We start from the raw sequence: 22,998 nt of genomic DNA on the forward strand, positions 1-22,998 counted from the left end.
CTGGATTCGCCACTGACGAAAAAGGTATTTTCTCATAATTGCCAGTAATTAATGTAGTCCGAAATTTAACTACAAATACAAAATGTATCAATTGAACATCTACACAATTCTCCATAAACCACATAGTTCTTTGCAAACGCAAAATAGACTGCTTGATTGGTGGACATATTTTTCCATGACCTTTAGACCAATCGAACAGACCCTGCTAACAAATGTAGTCCTAACCCGAAATACTGAGCTGGACTTATAATGTACTGGCTAGCTCACAGAAGTAACAAACAACTGGTACATGTACACGCATGTCACTCACTGGGACACATTATTCAGACTCCCTGCCAACCAGTGGTCACTTTATCTCCTATGTATGCCGCGTGTATTTTTTTTTGGAGGAGGGGGGAATAAGGACTACCAATTTCAGTGGTTTTCTGTAGAACTCGACAGGGGATCAACAAAGGATTACCATCCTCAAAGCCTGCAGTATTTTTTAAATCCTTAGGAACTCCTTTTAATCGTCAAGGTTATTAGAGTTTTACATCATTTATTTTGATGTAAAAAAAGTAAAAAGAGTTTTACATCATTTATTTTGGGGACTTTTACAGCTTGCTTTAACCCCGTGCAGGTCCGAGTGTTAAAAGAATAGGCCTGCAGCAGTCGCTAAGCTTGTCGTAAAAGGCGACTAAATAGTGCTCAGAACCATAGCCGGGGGCTAGGGCGCTCTGCCCACAGAGCAACTGGGATGTGTGCTCCAGGTGGTTGAATGGGGTACCCCTGGCGTGTTACATGCTGGGGTTGTAAAGTTATAATACGGAAAACCTGACCGCAAACCATAGTGGTGCACCGTGTTGGGAAAGATGCCACGTTCCTCGCACGTTAAAGAACCCTACTGTGGTATTCTCCCGGAGTAGGAACCATAGGGCTCCGCCACAGGAGGCTAAATTGCCCGACCCTACCCACCTCTCCCTATTTCCAGGGGCAATCAAAATTTGTCGACCCCATTGTCCTTGTGTCCCATCCCTTTTTCATTTCATCAACATGTCATGTTCATTTTATCATCAATTTCATGTTCATCGTCCATCATGTGGTAAACTCTAGAAGTTTAATCATTCGTTGCTTGGCATCTAGTGGATGACTATCGCATTGGCAATCATACCAAACCTTCTATTTTTATATTAAAAGAGTTTCTAATGGACAACAGAAAAAAAAGCAAACATGAAAGAACGATGTACATATCTTTTAAAAGCCTGAAACGAGGTGGTATTTTGGTTTTTTTTTCTTCAAAATCCTTATTCGAATTCATATCATTTGGGCAATTGCGTTTAAGCTCCTGAAAACAAACCCTCCGATTTTCTTACACCTACAAATGTATATTATTTTTTTCTTTTTTTTTTATAATAGACCAGTAAAACTATGCGTCAACTGAGTGTATTATGTTATATTGAAAAAACAATATCAGTCCTAGATAAACAGTTTCAGCTAAGGTTTAAAGTCGGACACTTTTTTTTTTAAATGAGTTAATGATGCACTAGAATATTTGATTTGATGACATTGCTGTTTGTTTTAATTTGTGTTAATTTTATTGCATTTTCCAGTATTGTGTCCTTTTTGTTTAAGGTTTCTTTTTTTATGCATTGATTTATCTCCGGAGGTCATTTATCGTAAAGAACACTAATGCAATTTTCATCGAACATGTTTGGTTTTATTCCTGAGAAATAAATTTGTTTGATTTTGCAGTTTGATCTCATCTTTGAAGACTATGGAGCCAAGTTGTGCATGAGAAGCCTCAGACAACGCTTTGGATCGTATGCAGCCTTGATAGTGTTCCGCTGGCAATTTTGGATCGCATAGCTTCTCATGCCAGAGATGGAATATAGTGGGATCTGTAGCTCGTACAACCATATAGTGACTACGCACATATTTTTTATACAGAGCAACATCTTCCCCTCCCCAACCATTAAATGTCTCATCGAATCCCTTTGTCATTAAAAAATCAGACCGATATTGACAAGTCATTCCATAACCAAAGTCGCGCCAGAATCCTGATTGTTTTGATATTATAAGTTGATCCTTTTCAGGTGGGACTTTCAGCCCTTGAGCTGTGTATACCACTTTTGGATTATAGAGACTAAAAACGATTGGATAATATACTTTTTTTGTCCGTTCTGTATTAAGACGACAGTGATCCAGAAATTCAGCAAAGAACACTATGTCCACATCACAAAGAAACAACACTACGTCACCGTTTTTCCAGTTCTGTACCCCGACCTGCAAACCTCGACCTCTTGAGAAATTTTCATTGATATTAATCAAACGTAGGTGCTTATAACCTGTGTTTTTGGCAGTGGCAGACATAATATTTTTAGCTTCCATTAAGCCATCGCTTCCGAAGTATACAACAGTCAAGAAAACTCTCTTATCTTTGGCTATCACAGTTTCAGTAAATCTTGTCATAAACTGTAAAAATGAATCCAAGCGATTTTTCAGTGGCAAAATTAAATTTATCCATTCCTGACCAGTATTAACAGTAAAAGAAGACACAGAGAAAAGTGGTCCAAATGGTCGAAAAACTACTACTTTCGAGAATCTAGTTCTATCTAATAGAAAATCGACATTCCGGAAGTACAACTCGTACTGTGTACCGGAAGTAGCATGAGATCGGTAGATTCCCTCAACAAAATCACTAAATCCAAACTGACGCGAGCTCTTTGGACGTTGTTTATTCAGAACTTCTAAACTGAATGATAAAACTTCGTGTAAATCTTTTCGTTTGAGACCAATGGGTTTTTCAACCACACGCTTCCCAAGTCCAGGCTCAACCAAGTATATGCGGTTTAGAGTAAATCTGCTAAAGGGAGTGACCTCATATTCTGATTTCATTTCTACACCATGTAAAATTTCGGCTGCTTGAAGCTTAGCTTCAAAATACTGATGCATTTCATCTGAGACATTACTTTGATTATATTTCAAATCATTAACACTTTCAATGACGATTTCTGAAGGACTAGGTTTGGTCGTTGAGACATTTTGTATTTTTTTAGTTTGTTCCCTGATCGAATGTTCTAAAGCTGAGATTTTTTCCTGTAGTTCATCAATCTTGTTTTGATATTTCCTTTCAGTTTCCTCTAACACGTCACTAAATAGTTCTCTGGATTTAATATGCTGATGTTGAGACGAAGGCATTCCACTTGTCTGACTAGACTCAATGTCAATGTGTAGGCCACATTTGGCTACAAACAGCATGGTGAAGGCCGACAAAAGGAAGAGAAGTAATAAAACCCTAGGCATTAGCTTCATCTCAATGTTCCCGTGTTGACGTGTTGAATAAAATATTCAAGAGTCATTATGACTCACAAAATCGATCTGAAAAAAAAAAGCAACATAATAATGTTTAGAATCAATGTGTGCTATTAAACATTTTTTTTCAAGTCGTCGCGTTTCGTGAAAGTAAAAATGAAAGTTCTTAACATGAAAAGGAATTTTCGTCGTCATTTTCATGAACATTTGTCAATGATTGATAAATATAATTATAATACTTCGTGCATGATCCTATAATTATGAACTCACTAGGAATAAGTTCAAGAAATTTTGTACGATTTTGTGTTGTGTTGACCACTCGTTATTGAAACCATTTGCCCAAATAACCAAAGCAGCAATCTGCAAATGAAGATGATACATAGAAAATCCTTCCGCCATTGAAGAAAATATCTGAATGAACAATATGCAAATGACCATAACAGGAAAATCCATCCACCAGAAATTGTACTTGACGATGAGAAGATGGTACACGCTAGGTGTGCACTTCAAACACATTGACCTGGATATCGTGACATAGAACGCTCAATCACGTCAGCGACCAGTGTGTACATTTCAATAATTTCTCTATACGCCAAGACAAAAATAAATTTTCCTCTATAAACCAACGAATGATTCCCCCCCCCCCCAAAAAAAAAACTTCGAAGAAATATAATAGTTCATAGTTCGATACAAAGATTTGTAGATAAGCAAAATCGTACAAAAAAGTTATAAGCTGCCGTAAACGTTTATGATTATTTAGACAGCCAGTAGATCTGTTGGATGGATTCGGCTCACCGTCCATCGGAATCTACTGACTGTCTAAAAAAACAAATAACCTTGTTGCTTATAAAAACCTGTTCATTTCAAACTGTTTTAAACTAGACTTTGATATGGAGTTTTTTCCCAACAGGAAGATTTGAGTTTACATAGTCCTCTTAGACTGGAAGCAATGGAAGGTTACTAGTAGAAGCCGCTGCAAGTCTTGCGTCATCGGATTGGGAAAAAAAGTTTTATAAATCTCGTTTCGACATGAAGTTGCACGCGATTTTTCTTTATAATTTCATATAGTATGAAAAACGGCTAAGTCCCACGAAGCAGGACGTTGATATTGGACAGCACCAAAAATCTCTTACAAGTTCAACGTATGACCCATCAAAAAAAGCCACACACCTAAATTGAAATTAATCCATCCACCGGGAGCCGAGATGATTGTTACGAAATTCGGACGGATGGACTGACAAGGTGATTCCAATAAAGGTGTATGAAAAAATTAAAAATAAAGTTAATGGCAAAGGAAGACATTTTCATTAAGGTTATATACCACTACTTTTAGAACGTAACAACAATAGTCATTTACTGAGGAAAAAGTGCACATCAAATCAAGTGAGCCTGTTTTAGACAATCTTCTTTTCTTTGCTTCTACATACAATGGTCACTGTAACTTACTAAAGTAAACATTTTTGAGTCCTGCATGAAGACCCTCTTTTGTGAAATGTTATGGAATTCTAATTATATTATTAACTCATGGTCGTCTCGGAGCCGGTCGCTCTACCACACATGATAATTTCATGGCTATCAGCTTCCAGGTGAAGTATAGTATTCTTCAAGTTAAACTTAAAAGTAGAAGCTCCATAACACATTGAACTTAGTGAAAGAACCTGGGAAATTTTCCACAGGATCCTGACCATAAGTAGGGCCAATTTCAAAACGTGTCCACGTGTCCGGAATTTTCACTAGAGTCTTTACAAAAAAATTCTTATTGGTCTCAAAAATGCAAATTTGTGAAAATTTGAATAGATGAAAAGTACAAAAATTTGCAATGAAAGTCATTGAAAATGCATTTTCGACTTTTTGGGTCTACATAGAACACTTTGAGTAAGGAATTCTCATAGAAGCCCACCCGCAACCATCAGAGTGTATGATTATTTTGAGTAGTGTGATTTAAGAAAAACACATTTTCTATAAGCACAAGATGGTTGGTAATGTACTTTTAGGTGAAAAGGGAACTTTTTCGCTAAAAAATATATATAAAACACGATAACAGTCAACGTTATGTAGCCTAATACAATTGTAATATTTTGTAGAGTCCGTAGCCTAACTGTCGTACTCTGTATTATAAATGCGAAGGGATTTGGTTCGAGTCTGACCCGGGATTATTTTTTATGTTTTGATTTTTTGGTAAAAATGTTATCATTAAAATGCTATTTCTTTTTTTTTTTTCGAAAATCGATTAGTCAGATTTTATCATAGGCAAGTAGTATATTTAAAAGTTCATGTTACACCAATTTTCCAGGTGTTTCCCAAATCAACCAAATATATCATCGATTCGGAACTTATTCAAATGCCTGATCACCAGGAAGGTTGATCAGAGTCCTTTGCATTGGGACCTATGGGAAGTGGCTTTAGTGGTTTGTAGCCAATAATGCAAAAATACTTTTGTTTACTTTGTTTAGAATTGTCCACTAGCTTTCAAACCACCATACTTGACAGTATGGATCATACATTAAAGAAACACCGTATTAGTGATAAAACATTTTTATGTACCATTCATTACTTTTACCCTGTTAAAAGGGAGACAACACTTTTTTAACCAATAAACCTAATTCAGCCTGTTAGCAGCCAATAAAACATTGATTGATGAATCACACCTAACAAATCAGCGTGCTTTATCACATTGTTTCTATCACTGGTTATAAATATGTTTCTCATCTTTAGGAGAAATATTCCATGGCATCAATTTCGGATAAATGTACCAAAATACTTTCACCTGAACTTTGAAAACGAAGTCAAATCTGTAGAATAAATTATTTAGATTGAATACACAGTCATTATCAGTGCATGTAACTGTCTGATTCTGAATTTAGATCTATATTGTATGCATACGATTGTGATCTATTAAAAACCTCATGTTGGCATAGAAAACATGCTTTATCACAAATTCAAAAGGAATTCTGCATTATAAAAAACACATATTTCAAAATGTTGGAAAAAAAACGGACAGATGCATAAAGCCACCATTCCAGGTCAAACAGATAAATGCAGAAAGCCACCATTCCAGGCGCCGAAAAATGTGCAAACTGTTGTGGCTTAAACATTAAATAGCCTTTTAGGAAATGTTTAAACACTTTTAATTTTCTATAATTGAGATTTAGCTTCTGGTACCCACAACATTTTTATTGGATCTCTGGCTTAACTAAATCAGTCTGTTTGTTTTATAGGTTCTTAAAGGTTTAAAAAAGAAGCAACATTCTTTGACCATAAATTTCTTTCTATGCTTTGAATATGGATAAATAGGTACCATGTTTGTGAAGAAATGTATGGAGTAAAAACTTTGACTTAGATGCAGATACAACTTTTATCCTAAAAATTTCATGTCTGAAATGACAAAATCTATAAGTAAACAAATAATGATTTGGTTCTTACTTGATAACAGTGTAAATTATAAGGTGGTTTTGATACCTGAACCTCCCATTTCAATAAAAAAACAGAAGAATTGCAATGTTGAATCTTGATTGTCAAGAAAAAGGAAAATACTTTGCTTAAATAGACATGTATTAAATGTAAGTAAACTGCTGAAAAATTGATACCACGAACACATTCAAGTAAATGGATACCACGAACACATTCAAGTAAAATATTTTTTACTGATGACAAACAGAAACTTGCCCTCAAAACATATTATCTCAAGAAATAACCATTCACCATCTAAGTAATGAATCTTGAATAATTCATTATGAACATAGTCACACATTTAACTCTAAGTAAACAGACATTATTATTGGGGCATTCTAATACTTAGGTGAAAAGATACAATTAACAAGCATAAAGGATTAAATTAACTTATGCCAGTATTCTGATCAAATTTGAATTTGGGGGATGAAGTGGGATACACTGTTGAAATGGCCTCAGTAAAATCTGATGATTTAATTGCTGGAATCTGTTACAATCAGGCAAAATAAAAAAATACACAAACAAATTTGACAATTTTGGTCTATAGAAGACGAATTAACAGCTTGCATGTCTTTGAAGTGTCAGAGGATGCAGAAAAACGAGTTATCTTTTTTACCCTCTTTTTGTGAAATGTTGGTAAATTGTATGTACATTAATTTTACAGATTTTTTTTTTCAACTCAGACACTTAAAGTAAAAAGGGAAATAAAATTTATATTCCAATACCAACACCTGAACATAAACCTAATACATAACCAACATCTTTGTAGTCAATGATTCCATGTATCAAACACTGACATCAAATACTTTCAAAACAGCATCTGTCTTCAATATCAAAAACAAGTTTTAATCCTCACATGCTTTAAACTGGAGATTTTCTATTTGATGATGCAAAAAACACCAAAACATTTTGGCCACTTGACTAAATGATGGGAGATGTTTCAGTGAAAAAGAATTTCTGCAGAGCACTTTAAGAAACTAAGTTCCGGTAACTAACACGATTTGTGGGATAAAAACATCCTAGTTATATCTGCAACACATAGAGTCCTTACTACTAGTAAAAATATACAAGGATTGTGAAATTCTATTGACAAGTTAAAAAATGTAGAAGTTTAAGAGAAGTTGTGATGAGAAGATGTTTAATGATTTTCTTCTGGAAACTACGTTCAAATGGGTAACAACCAACAAAATCTGAGTGATGAAAATTTTGTAGTAATTTACATAACTACATACTATGTCCTTAGTACATAACAAGTTCAATGAAATTCTCTGTTCAGTATGTGAAGAAAAGTTGTGATGAACAATTCTTCAGCATTTCAACAAACTTAATTTCAAAGAGGCATTACTACCAAACAAATCTGAGGAATCAAAATTTCCTGGTAATATGTATAATAACATATCATGTCTATACTATATACCAAGTTTTGTAAGTTTGAGAGGAGTTGTGATGATAAAAAGAAGACTGATGGAGGATTGGACATGTAAAAATAATTACACCCCCTACAACTTTATGATATAAAAATAATACATTAAGGTTGTAGTGGTATACAACAAAGAATCATAGGGTAGTTTATAATAATGAATAGGCTTACCATCATAATGTTCCTGATTCACATCAAATCGTCACATTTAACATGAAATTACATGAGTTTGTTGTGAAAACTGATCAGATAATGGAAACTGAACTAAATATTTACATGCTATGCAAACAGAATATGCACGCTAAAAGCATATGTAATTTTCAAAAGTTTACTTAAGACAGGTGCTTGGAAGTTATCATCATGGCAAGAGTAGTAGCATTGATTGCTGTTGATATAAGATAGCTTGGGGAGGGTTCTTCTTTCATCAATATATGATAACTCTTGCAAAGATTATTAGGCTATATATGCCTTTCTATGAACAAACATATACTTATTCACACACAAACTGGAATCAAAGGAATAGAAAAAAGGGGGAAAGGCAATCACAGATTTTAACTTTAAATTGTATTTTTTACCAAAATGTATCCCATCCCTCCTCTATGTAATTGCCTGTATTTTAAACTATAGCCCACTAACACACTAATAATTATATTGTATCATTGATTCATTTGATTCAGTTAAAATTTTAGTTTTTAATGATTATCTTCCATTTTAGGGAAATATAAAACATTAAAAATTATTCCAGGTACAGGCCTTTCATTAAGAGGCAGTACTTTTACCCTTTTAAACTACTGAAAGGTACCTCCAGAACTTTAAAATTTTATACAGTTTTATTAAACAAAATGATGAAATGTACCTCCTACAAAACCAAAGGCACCAGCATTGCAAAAAAAAAATAATGTAATCCCTGCAGGTAGTGTCTGTATACTTAACTTCTTAGGACATCAGAAAAATATAGAAAATATCTTCTAAGGTCAAACTGGTTATGATTCATTAAACAGAAACTGCTTCATAAATGTGTACAGTTAGCCTAAGATAAATCCATCTTAATTTATCAGCGATGCAATCAATTTCACTCAAAGATAATTTGGTTACCCAATAATTCTGTAATGTAAACACTGATCATGTTACATACAATCCAGTTTTTTATACATAATGAAGACAGATAAACATCAAAGTATTCTTCTACTCAACATGCCACAAGCTTGCCATTGACTTAGATCCTTCATAAACAAGCAATAACTTTTTAACTGTTTATTTTTATTTAGATTTGAGTATTTCTAGATTTTTATCAAGTTTGACAATATCAAAGGTTTACTATACCTGCCTGTTTGTTTACATGTTAAAGTGTATCTTCCTCAAAATAAAAGGTAAACTTCAGTTCATAATTAAAATTATTCTTTTTCCAGAAAAATATCAAAAGGAACACAAAAATTACTTGCTTAAAATTTCTAATCACAGAACCCATAAAGGAAAGATTTTAAATTGAGTAAGAATATATATCTGGCAATCTTAAACCCAGTAAAATCACTATAAACAAACACTTTTTATTTGTAGATTAGCTTTAATCTGTTTTCTAATCACTGACTCCATCTACAGGTATTTGTTACCTGGATCAGGTGATATGGTGCCGTATGACATCACAGTCGGATGTTTGTAGCAAGGTGTACTATCGTAATTGTCATTCAACCACCCACCATTTATAATATTAGTAAAAACTTATTTCATTCATAAAACCATTTACCTATAGTGTTTATACTGGTTACTCAATGGAGTATACATGTGAACACTATCAACTATTTGCTTACATAAACCCACATTTATGGGACAAACACTATATAAAGGAGATTAAAATGACTTCTGATCTTTTCTGTATATTTCTCATCAGACAATAAATTTAAACAGTAAATTTCAGTTTCATGTTCCATCAAACATACAAGTTATTGTACAAAATGGTCAATATAACTGCTTTTAGACATAAGCAGTTAAATATTTACTAAAATTTTGTGCAGTGGTAGATCCAGAAAACCCCAAAAGTGGTTCCTTCTCCTGTGATTTTCATTTTTTTTAGTATAAATTTAGTATAAAGAGGCCTGGACCCCTGTTAAATCAACCAATGGTGTATTTCCCCTACATAGTCCCAGTGAGTTCCAGTCAATCAATGTATTATTGTTTTGTTAAAAAACATAAAGAATAAAATTCAAGAAAATAAAAAAAAATAAAAAAACATCTTGTACATATAGATATCATAGATATTATGATGAAAAACTATGGAAAATTGTAGGAACATGGGATAAATAAAATACAAAACATACTGATGGAAAGTAAATAAGCCAAAATCCATTTTTTATCCAAAAAATTGAGGAGACACAGCATGATTGAATTGTATACAAGTCCAGGAGCAACCATCTTAATTTTGTTATGTTTCAATAAGTTAAAATTCCAAATTAATTTTAAATACAAACATGAACACATTTTACACATTAATTTACAATTAGACAGTACTAGAAAAAAACTCACAAAAAGTAAAAAATAACACTGTTTTCAAAAGTACATAAATAAGACAAAAAACAACAAACCTTTCAATAGAAGTAAACATCAGACTGACTTGAACCATACAATTAAATTAAACCTAATTTAAAAATTCACCAGTTCCAGTTCCAACAAGTAAAATTAAATAAACAATGAAACCCATGTCATTGTTATCAAAAACAAGATAGGCAATCAACAAGACCTGATAATGAAGCATTAAAGGAGTGATTAGGGGAGATAACTAACATAATAGAAGTCTGGATAAGCAGTTTCTACATTGAAGTTCATAGTAACTCACTAATATGTAATATTTTACATGAATATTGTATTTTTACAAAACTGCTGAGACCAGGATACACATAGAGATGGGACAAGGCTTACGACTTATCTAATCCCACAACTTAGATACACCGACATGTCAAAGAATGCGTTTATATCACTATAAACAATGTAGTATTTTAAAGTCTATGATGAATTCCTTTTATGTTCAGTCTAAAAAACATTGTAACTTCTCACCAAAATACTTTATTGTACAACTTGAGAACTTTTTAAATATTTCTGACTTAAGTTCAACATAAAGAGCTGCTCTTCAGTATAAGATTGAAATGATCCTTCTAGAATGGATAGTTTGTGTTACTGGTAAAGAGCCTAATGATTAATGATTGTATTAATAATGTACATGTATCTAAAAGGAACAACTCCTTACCTTACAAGTACATCTTATAGTCCTCAAAATCATGGGAATAGAAGAAACTTTGTTGTGTATTGGTAGTTTTTCATTAGAATATCTTAGTTTTTAACGGTAGATTAAGTTTTAGTGTGAATTTGAATGGTTTACATCATCATATTGCCATCTGTTTTTCCTGTGATGAGTTTGAATATAATTTCTAAACAAAATTCTTATTTTCAAAACTCACTTCAGTTTAGTTTATAGTTAGCCAATAATAACAACAAAACATATTAACATTTTGTCTATCGGTTAATTCTTGTTTGTAAAGCTGCTTCCATATTTTGACAAGAAAAACACAAACTACATGCATGTTAGAGCAAATGCATTTTTGACTGCTTTAAAATATTTCAGGAAAGTGTATATGTAAATGAGCCAAAAAATAGGTATTATGAATATATTACATGTATCTGTTGATGGATTTCACTATTTGTGGTTTTTTTGTGTAATCGGTTTATCATTCTTTTGAATGCATGCCTGTTGTTATCATAGTTGGTAAGATGAACATCATTGAGTTCTATACAAAACTAATCAACCAAATTTTGCTAAACCAGGAAATTTGACACTATTAGCACAGGAATGTGAAATTTTTGTTTTTATGTTAAATTAAAAACATGAATAGACAGACAGCAATATCCACTAGTTTTAGATTAAGATATCTCCTGAAATACTGTTAAATGTTAGCTGTAAGACATAAGGAAATTGTTTTAAAACCTAAATTCTTTAAAAATATCATATAAATGACCTTACCCTGATTGGTACATAGGAACTCCATTCTGTGTATGCAACAACCTACACTTTACTTCCTGCAATGAAAATTTGTATACACTTGAGATTTCTATGATCCAACATACAGCACTCTATATCAGATTTTTCATTTCCAATTAACCCAAGAACAGAGAGATTATATAGCATGCTTGAGACTATCTGTCTTGTCAGACTTGTACTGGATTAAAGGGTCGGCAAATCTTTTAAAAACATTATATTGGTGTTTTGAATGCCATATATCAAGTTGTAGACCCATAATCACCAGATGAAAGGCAGAATGAGTTAGCTGTTGATTTACATGTGTTAAAACCATTACCCTCCAAGTTAGATTAGGACAATAGAATTAAGGGGTGCACTCAATTTAAACAGCTTCTCATAGAGTTATATATACGGATGAGTCAGTTATCAGTTATTTATAATACTGGATAAAAAGATGTTTACATCAGAAAAAAGTTGGAAATACAAAAAAAAAAAAATAAAAAAATTTCAAATAAGTTACAATAATCAAGAAATCTGTGGGCTATGGCTAATTAGTGACACCAAAAATTTGTTACAAATATGGAAGCAGGGACAAGTATACCCCCCTTCTTCTATGCATTGGTATAAAAATATATGTAACACGAATATGTACCAATGCAGTTCAATGCCTTAACTCTGGCTCAAATATAGCGAAGTGTGTATGACCGAAGGTAATGTGTAAACTCCAACTCGGTCGTAACGAAGTCTGACCGAAGACAATACCTTGACTCTGACTTGGTCATAGGGAAGTGTGTCTGACCGAATGCAATGCCTCAACTCTGGCTCATTCATAACAAAGTATATCAGTATATCATATGATATGTAATAATACCAATATATCTACTCATTGTTAAAATCTTGTAATTGATTAAATTTAACAAAAGAATATCACACAAGTAAAAAAAAAAACAGTTATAGCGAGGAGACTATGATGAGAACAAGAAATGCAATATCCTGGGGGTAGACTAAATTAAGAACACAAATATAACCCATTAAAAAATTGTTCAAAGACAGATATGGCCTAATTTTGTTAAACAGGAAGTAGATGTCTCACAGGCCTGAAATTGGCTCCAACAATATGAAAATGGTACCTGATGATGGATACCAAATATCAAGAGGCTACTATTGGTAGTTGCTGAGAAACGTGTTATGAAAATTTCCCTGCCTGCCAGCTTTCATTATACAATTAACCAAATTTCACTATGTGAAATTCGGCCAAGTATACAATACTGCAAACTTCAGATACACAAAATTTAGGTTTAAATAACATGTTAAAATAACACATGTAGGTGGTCAAAAGGCCTTTTCTATGTAGAATTTCACTTTTTTTACTTGTCTGCCTTTTTCTCACCTTCATTTAGAAGATGTTCCAAAGATCTTTGAATGATTATAACGAGGAATGATTTTGTTGTAAAAATATTATTTCTGCAGTATCTCTTTCTTCATACATATCATCAATCTTCTAGTAAATACCAATCAAGCCAAAACACCTTCACAAAACATGTGAAGGAAAATAAACTACAGACTCAGGCATTTTGAAGATTTTGTCTGAAAAGGTTAAACTCAGGTTAACACAACAGAAAGTTCATAGAGATCAAACCAGAACAACTAAAGACTAAATCTTTTAACACTTCTAGAAGGTGAAATATTGTCCACAAACCTTCAATAACCTTATTAGAAATGGGGACACACTTGGGGACAAACTTTTGGTTAATTTGGCTTATCTCAAGTAGCACAGAATTAAGTCCATCACATAAAAGATGTCATAATCATTATATATTTAGTTTAAAGCCTAAGGTTCTCCAATAGACACAGTATGTTTAACCATGCATCAGCTTGAGACATTCAAGTGAAAAAATGTATCCAATTATTCCAAGGTTAATCATCAGTTTTTCTCAAATTTGAAAAGTGATGAACTATTAGATATTGAAAGTTAAGTTTTTAAAAATTGAAAAAAAAAATGAAAATTGAGATGTTTTCTAGAAACATCTCAAAACTTAAGACTGATGATTGTAATTTGATTGAACGGCACCAATTTTAGGTAGGGTTCCAGTGTGCCAATTTACCCCCTTTTTTCAGACCTAAATGTTTCCCATCATGACATACTTTGCTAACACCCAAACAATAGGCATACAGATAAAAACACAATAGAATCTTATCAAGTTTATTGCTATATGCAGTTTCGATGTAAAATATAAAACCAGAAAGTTGAAATTACCTCCCATACTATTTTTTTCATATTGCAGGTGTAAAATGAGATTTATGCCAATAAATTTTTAATATAAGACTTTTTAACATCAAAGAAAGCTTTAATTTCAAACAGCACACAGGATAATTTCTCTTGTTATAGAAGCTTAACTGAAGGAAGTTGTGTTAATATGGCATTAAACATTGTTTACATCTGGTGTTGAGATAATGTGTGGAAATAATAGTATTATGTAATTCCCAGACACATCATTTCATTCTATAATATGTAATCTAAAAACTAAACATATGGTTTCATGTAGGGTACAAATCATGAACATTGTAAAATCTTAAATACAAGACTTCAGTAGGAGTATATATATATCCCATAATTGCCTTATACACTACCACACATAAAATATTTTCATCTTATATACACAAAAAACTTTCTTCAGCAGTTGTTGGTCTCATTTCCTCTACATAAATACATTAAGATGTATAATTAGAGGGCATTAATGAAACCCCAGCTTAATGGTGAAAAAGGGGATAGCAAAATGTAAAAAAAAACCAACCTTTTTGTATTTTGCTGACAACTAAACAGGATCTGTATTCTAATGGTACTTAACAATTTTATGAAGTTAAAAAAATTCATAGCACCAAGTTATTGTAATCAGAATAATTCACTGTATTTAGGGTACCTTATATTTACATGGTTCCTTACCAAGTAAAGGAAGGTCAGTTAGTGCTAAACAACACAACTTCTTGTAAAGGATGTTACGATTCTCAGTAGTTTTGACCAAAATTTTAAGTGGTACTTCCTCTAACAGGATACAAATATTAACAGATATGTATACATGATCAAAAAGGTCACATGATCTACTGGGAAATGTCTCTTTACTATATATTTTGGTCAACCTGCCATGAAAACTTAAAATCCCTATTTTTTTAGGTATAGAGGTCATATATGTACAAATTGTATACTGATGATGGTAAATATTTTGTATCTGATACATGTTTTAAAGGGGTGCCCTTTTATTTTGGGGGTAAAATCTACAAGTTGTGTGTCCTTGACATACCATTAGACAACTTACATTCTCATCTTTAAAGGAGAGAATCATGAGGCAATCACTCCCTCAAAAGAAAAATTATAAGGCAATCACTCCCTCAAAAGAAATATCATGAAGCAACCATTCCTTCAAATAAAATATCATGAGGAAATTAATCTTTAGCAGTCTTTATAAAAATCAGACAAGAGGTGATTAAAGCATGACAAAAAACCCATGAATTCACTTTCATTTCTTATTCAGAAACAGTTATACATCACATAACCAATCTTACTTTGCACTTTCAAGATAAAAATTATGTAGATTGTGTATGAAATTGGCAGGAGTTATTGTTCTTCATTTGGTTTGATTTGGTTGTAGTCTAGTCAAAATAAATTTTAAACTTAAACAAACAACCAACTTAAACTTATGGAAATTTACATCGGAAAGGGGAGATAACTCCACAAAATAATGTATTTTTATCAGATTTTGTTCTATTTTTATTGATGTCCACCATTGCTACACTTAGTTTATCAGTTTCAAATTTCAAAGTTATCTCCCCTTTCCTATGTTAATTTCCATAGGCCATAGGAAATTTGAACTACTTTTTTAGGCAAACATTCCTTGTTACAAGTCTTAATTGATAGGTCCAGTTCAGTGAAATAAAGAAGTACTTACACAGTCATTAAAATATCATATTGACTTTAATCAGAGACTTACAATTTTTCAAACAGAATACCTGTTTTACTGTCAGTAATATTAATTTATGAAGATTTTCCAAAATATGTGGTTTGCTGCTCAATTCTCTTTTCACAAACTTTCTTTTGAGGTTTCAGGCCTAGACCCAATCAATTTGTACAAGATGGACGAACTGCTACAAATAAATAAATAAACTTGTGTGAAAAAATAATTGTTAAAAGTATGATAGAGTCGTACTTACTGGTGATATTTCTAAATGTTGTAAGCCCAAATAATAAGGTTACATTTTCACTGTAACTAATTCTGATTCCATATTATTAACTCATGATGGTGAATACCACTTTTTAACTGTTGTTAAACTGTAATTATTCATAGCCATGAGTGATAACACTTTATACCAGTTTAATTGTTTTTGTTTTATTAATTGACCTTATTTCCATAGTACTTCAAAAAGTACATTCACATAAGTTGATGTATAAGTAAGTACATAACGACAGTTTTATACAGGACTGAGACATGTGGTATCACTTGAGCTAAAAAATTCTCTGTGATCTATTATTTTCATGACTTTTCAGTCAATAAGAATTAAATATAATGACACATGTGTTTTTCACATTGTTTTTCTCCATGGTTATAAGTACCTTCTGGGTTTGGTACAGATTTATGCTTTTTGATTATGGGCACACAAATAATTAAAGTGAGGAATCTTGGAAAAAACTTTTTTTTAAAGTGAATAGACAATTTGACCTCAATACTGAAAACAAAAACTAAACAATCTGACCAAAATGTAACAGTGTTCCATAAGCTATTGATTCTGATAAATTTGTTGTGATTCGTTAAGTGTCATCATGTCACAAAAGGCAGAACAAGTCTTACAAAACTCTTAATGTTTGCTGACTGTGAATGTCAGCTTTATTTATTCTATGAAACTTTACATGATTAACAATTGATTATACACCTATAAAATTAGACCCACCAAAGTTAAATTGGAGTTGATCATGGAGATTTATAAATCGCTACAATATATGGGTTATACAACACATAGGGTTATGGCTTTACAATCACAGAATGTTTTCTTACTACAATGTCCCCATTCATACTCATAACCTCACTATTACACTACTGCTTTTAGATGAAGAAAATTGATAATAGATGGGTAATAGATTTTTTTTGTATAAATGAATGAAAAATTCAACTTACAAATTGGTTTACCTGACAAAGGAGAAAAAATCCCACATTTCAGTAAAAAGCCCAGGGGTGATTTAGTCATTTTAGTAAATATAATATGTTTATACAATAGAATTAAAACATTTTCAGAAAATGTTTTGTATAAATGATCTTCATTTCATGAATATTTCTACATTTTCTTACCCAACTTTAATCATGGCTGAATGTGAAATACGGCTTCTTACCTTAAGATTGCATATAAGAGGATTTAATCACGGTCGAGACAGTCCTTTTAAGTATATGCCGGTCAGTGTTTACTGTCAGCCTTAATGGTCAGTCTTTATGGTCACTTGACCAGTTTGTTTACACAAGTACTTGTATTACAATTGTTGACATTTATCCAAACCTGAATGGAGGTCCTGATAATATAGAAAATGATCCTCAAATATTTAAACCTCCTTTACAATATCTGTGTGAAAATGTTGTGGTCACTCTCTATGCTCTATCACCTAACCCCGAAGACAACTCTACCATGTGAATATTTCCATTTAAACTTTTATTTTCACAAATATTACAATTTGAATTGATAAGTTTCAGCACATTATTTAATCTGGATTATTACCATACATACCAAGTTCAACATTTAACTTAGTTTATTAATCCAGTTTTTTTAATTTAATAGGTTAAGATGTGATAACAGTTTTTAATATGGTAATAAATAGAAAGTATTAAAGGTTGAAATCCCATTTCCTATGTCTGAAACCTTCTTTATGATTTAAAACTATTATAGGTTTACATTCACCTAACTGTAGAAGAGTGAAATACTGCCCTAACTACTGCTTTCTTGGTTAAGTTGACAAAGATGTCATTAAATTGTAAAAGAACTTAACCATATTTTAAATTGAAAATATTGAAATGTATTTTGACATATATGAATTTGTAAAACCATTTATTTCAGTATGAAATTGTTATTTCATCAAGAAAAGAGAACATAAACTTTAAGCAAAATTTCTTTTATGAATTTTGCCAAAGCAAGTTTGAAACAGCTTTAATACAACTGATGATGTATAAATAACTGTTCAATTTTTAAAGTTGTGAAATTAACAATATGTTTATACAAGGCATGATTATATGACTGTGAGACTTGGAAAACATCAAAATAAAAAGACAAACAATAAGAAAGAGTTGGCTTGAAAAATTAAAGTTTATTTTATAGTCATTTTTTAAAAAGTTGTCAGTGGAAAATTAATACACTTATAAGTATTACAATCACAATCTTCATCTATAAAATTTCTGTTCATGATTTTTTAATAAACCCAACAAATACTGTGTAATAATCTGCAGAATGTACAAATACTGTGTAATGATCTTCAGAATGCACAAATACTGTGCAATGATCTTCAGAATGCACAAATACTGTGCAATGATCTTCAGAATGCAAAAATACTATGTAATGATTTTAAGAATGCACAAATACTGTGCAATGATCTTCAGAATGCAAAAATACTGTGCAATGATCTTCAGAATGCAAAAATACTGTGCAATGATCTCCAGAATGCACAAATACTGTGTAGTGATCTTCAGAATGCACAAATACTGTGCAATGATCTTCAGAATGCACAAATACTGTGCAATGATCTTCAGAATGCACAAATACTGTGTAGTGATCTTCAGAATGCACAAATACTGTGCAATGATCTTCAGAATGCACAAATACTGTGTAGTGATCTTCAGAATGTACAATAGTTCAAAGAAACCCAACAAATACTGTGCAATGATCTTCAGAATGCACAATTTCTAAGATATACGTTTCCACAAATGTTGAGGACACAAAATTAGATAATCAAAATTTCATGATAAATATGCTCAACTACATATCATGTCCTCACTATAGACAAAGTATTATTTATGATGAGTTGGGTTTACACAAGTGTGACAGACAAGACAGGCAGGTAGACAGACAAAACAAACCACCATAGAGCAAATAAAATAAAAGTTCTTAGAAAACCCTAATAAGTCACTCCTTAATCAAACCTGTCTTATGTGACCTTCCAAAGAGCAAAATTACAGTCACATAGGACAGATGATTGTTCCATATAGAATGTTCCAAGGATATATAAAATGACAAAAGCTTCAGACATTCTACTATTTATCACAGATATGTACTTCTAAATAAAATGATACATTTGAAATAGGATTTATTAATCATAAAAGAAAAAAATCTTAATGATTCATTTAAATAATTGAGTTATCGTCCTTATGGCTAAAGGTATTTAGGACTACAAATAAATAAGTATTGAATCATATCACTGCCTGAGACTTAGGAATACTTATACTTGTACAAAACTTTAATAACAATAGCCTTAATACCCCAACAAAGAACTGTAATTGATTAATTCTCATTGTATGATTCAATGACGCCATGTACACATGTGCAGGTATAAAAACATCATTTATTTCGTGTATAGAAGGTGTAGCAGGTTTAATTTAAAAGGTTTTTGTAGTAACATGTCAGATCTTAAAACTTGAATCAATCACAGGCAAAAAGTTGACCTCTTTCCAATGTTGCTGGGTAAAGTGAATATTTTACTTTATTTTCGCTATGTCAAACTGTGCATGTTTATGATCTCTCAGTCCTTTTTTAAAATAGATCAAACATGTCAAGAACAGCTAAAGCTTCTTTCTCTCATTTCTCAACTTGATGACTTCCTCAACAAAGGGTGTAAATCCCTTTACATCAGAGGAATGAAATCAGTACAAAGATATATGTCTTGTCAGTTAAATCTTTTAGAGTACTGATTCAAGGAAAGATCTTGGGTAAATCAAGTTATAAATGAAGACATGATTAGCACCACAGTTTTTCATGAAGCTAATTTATAACCAGGAATTCTCTGATTAAGTCTTGTTTTATCTTCAGTTAATACATACTCAGTTTATCCTTTAACAGTGTATAGACTAATGGTAATACATTTAAGAACAACTTCTATGAACAGCTCTATTTCAATGAAAAATAAGCATCTGCCTTGATTTTTATATTTTGCCACATAATTTTTATATAAAAGAAAGATGGGAGTTGCAGTTGTCAGTCATATATATCACAAAAACTCAGCAATGTAGAAATATAAAATGTTCCACAGAGTGGAGCTTAGTATGACTGCAGAAGGACTAAACAATGGGGTATGTATGAACATTGTTTGATACAGCTACACATGTATATATTTGGATTGAGATAAAGATTTTCATACAGCATAGATTTCTAATACAGAACTAAAACTGCCCTATTATGGTCCAACATACAAAATCAAAATACTTGGATAGATTCAGCATCCAAAACTCAAAGAAGACAATTTTTGAAGACATCAACTTTTATGCATAATTTTATACAATTTGATAATGGGCCAAAAATCTAAAAATCTAAATGCAAGAATTGAAAGTTTAATTACAGCTTTTGAAGATTATTTTTGACCCCTAATCTTAAATCTGGGACCATATCCATGAAACGGATACAGTGATGCCAATGCAACTTCATACCAAATATAACGAAGCATAAGTGGTTGACATCAGAAAACTTAAAATGACATCTTAACAAAGGCACCCACATCAATGACAGAAAATAATGCCTTAACAGTCTAGTCTTCCTGCCACTTTCATTCAGGCCCGACTCAGCATATCAAATACTCATAAAATATCGTTAAAATCAAACAATTTTAACTACTTGATTCGCACTAACTAGAAATCAAAAACATTTAATGTCTAGTTAGATTCAGCATATAAAAAGAATTCATGACTTCAATGTTACAAAAGCATGAATATGGCCAAAAAATAAGGAATTTAGCCAATTTTTGACTGCTAATAATATATCGTAAATATTGTACATGTAACATGGATCCATACACTAATATACAAGTAATTGTTTGGAAACCAGAAAAAGTTTTATATTGCCCTCCCACCAAAGGGACCATAGCCCATCCAAAATTAAGAATTACACAATGGCAGTAACTGAAGTGTCATAGGTACCTCAGTGTGGACCAATCATCTACATCAAAGTCAAAAGATTGTAGCTGGGACCAATATTGTAAGAGAGAGCAGTATACCAAAGGTTCTGTTTTTTTACATCTCAGGGTAATTTAATAGAACATATAATTGTCTGTGAATGTGCTCAACATATTATAGAACTGTTACAATATCAGCAAAAACATCCATGTATAAGGCCTGGTATTATTTTTTACGTTCACCTATCACAGAAACTATCTTACTTACCTTTAAGTTCTTGTTTAGCTTTAGTTTTATTGCAATTAAATCTCCAACTTTGATTGTAATTTTACAAATAATTCATAGGGCTGTATAAGTTATTTTAGTACACATAACAGGTGCTGATAATACTTTTCAATTTTGTGCTGTTTCGAAATTTTTGTCATAACAAAATCTATGTTAGTGATTTGATATGCCTTATTTAAACCATACACCAAATGTTCCTGGTATCATAGGTACACAGTCATTACCAACAAGCATTCTGAGAGTATTGTATGGCAATACAAAGTCCCCTACTGGAAGAAAAATCTGTTGAAGAGTCAGAATGCAAGCTCCATGCATAATCTGTTAACAAGAAAAGTGACCAAAACTGGGTTTTTATTCAAGTCCAAGGGCCATAACTCAGCACAAAACGAAATATGAACTAGAAAATATCAAATGTATATCAGTGAGCATGGTGAAGGAAACACAGAAAACTGAGTTTGGCATTAATTTTTCATATCCAAGGGTCATAACTCAGCAAAGAATCAACGTACTGAAACAAAATTCAAACTTGATCTGTAACTTGTCATGGTAGAGCAATTTACCAAATATAAAAATTATATCTGCAAGCATGACAAAAAAAATGTGGAAAACTGATTTGCTGGTTTGACAGACTAATCGCTGGTAGGGACTTAATCAGGAGACATTGTATTGGTAATTACTTTCCTGGAGTGAAAAGTTGATTCCATGGTCTTACACACTGCAAATCTAACTTCAAATTTATCTTCTGTAAAAAGCAAGGTCTCCTCAATTGATAACATTTCTTACACAATATTTTCAAATGGATGTTAAAAGTACAATCAACTGAACAATCTACAAAGCTTACTATTTCATTTGTAAACTCTGATGAATTGATAAACAGATGGCCAGACCATAATACTAGAATACAACCTACATTGTTCGACATTTAATAGTACCAGTTATGATCGAAGAAGTTTAATACTAAGTTTTACCATAACAATTAAATTGTGTCTGTTATTATGTACATAACACCTGGGTACTTGTCACATATAACAGTTGAGTTATAAAGCCTCTCAAAACTCTCAACATCACAATTTTAAAACTTTTCATATTACTTATGTAAATATTTGATTAGGCTTACATCCTAAATCATTATAGATCCCTTAAACCTTTAAAAAGCCACTAGATTTAACTACTTGTATGATTGTAACCAACTGACAATTGACAAAACTTTCAAATATCTGAAATTAATATCAGAAATTGTTATATAATATCATATCCTAATTGTTCAAAGCAGCCAACCAGGGATGAATTGGATAATATTCCCATGATCATCAAAGTTGTATAGCTATCAATATAGGCAGATGAAATGTGGGCAGATTTGAACTTATTTACATGAATTTAAGGTATATGGAATAAGCCCCTCTCCTCCTACCTTAAAGACC

At 32.0% G+C, this 22,998-nt stretch overlaps 1 protein-coding gene across 13 annotated transcripts in view; it reads right to left on the reverse strand.

The window, feature by feature from the left end:
- Positions 1 to 1,674: 1,674 nt before the first annotated feature.
- Positions 1,675 to 22,998, reverse strand: part of LOC148618793 (chondroitin sulfate N-acetylgalactosaminyltransferase 2-like) — a 31,910-nt gene continuing 10,586 nt past the window's right edge. For 4 of the 13 annotated variants that reach the window (XM_088578014.1, XM_088578015.1, XM_088578016.1 and 1 more), the window contains 2 exons: positions 12,171 to 12,226; positions 1,675 to 3,357 (listed from right to left, as the gene is read on the reverse strand). In XM_088578014.1, the coding sequence (XP_088434140.1) occupies positions 1,678 to 3,291 (1,614 nt within the window). In that variant the 5' untranslated portion in view covers positions 3,292 to 3,357; positions 12,171 to 12,226 and the 3' untranslated portion in view covers positions 1,675 to 1,677. Of the gene's footprint in view, positions 3,358 to 8,332; positions 8,481 to 9,484; positions 9,511 to 10,740; positions 10,896 to 12,170; positions 12,227 to 15,481; positions 15,584 to 16,172; positions 16,308 to 16,373; positions 16,528 to 17,544; positions 17,725 to 22,998 lie in introns of those variants that run through there. The other 9 variants (XM_088578020.1, XM_088578017.1, XM_088578022.1 and 6 more) reach the window with 8 other exon arrangements.

Source organism: Perna viridis, chromosome 4, assembly GCF_037379345.1.
Source record: "Perna viridis isolate PV_CMFRI_1.1 ecotype Kerala chromosome 4, ASM3737934v1, whole genome shotgun sequence".
NCBI classification, from domain to species: domain Eukaryota; kingdom Metazoa; phylum Mollusca; class Bivalvia; order Mytilida; family Mytilidae; genus Perna; species Perna viridis.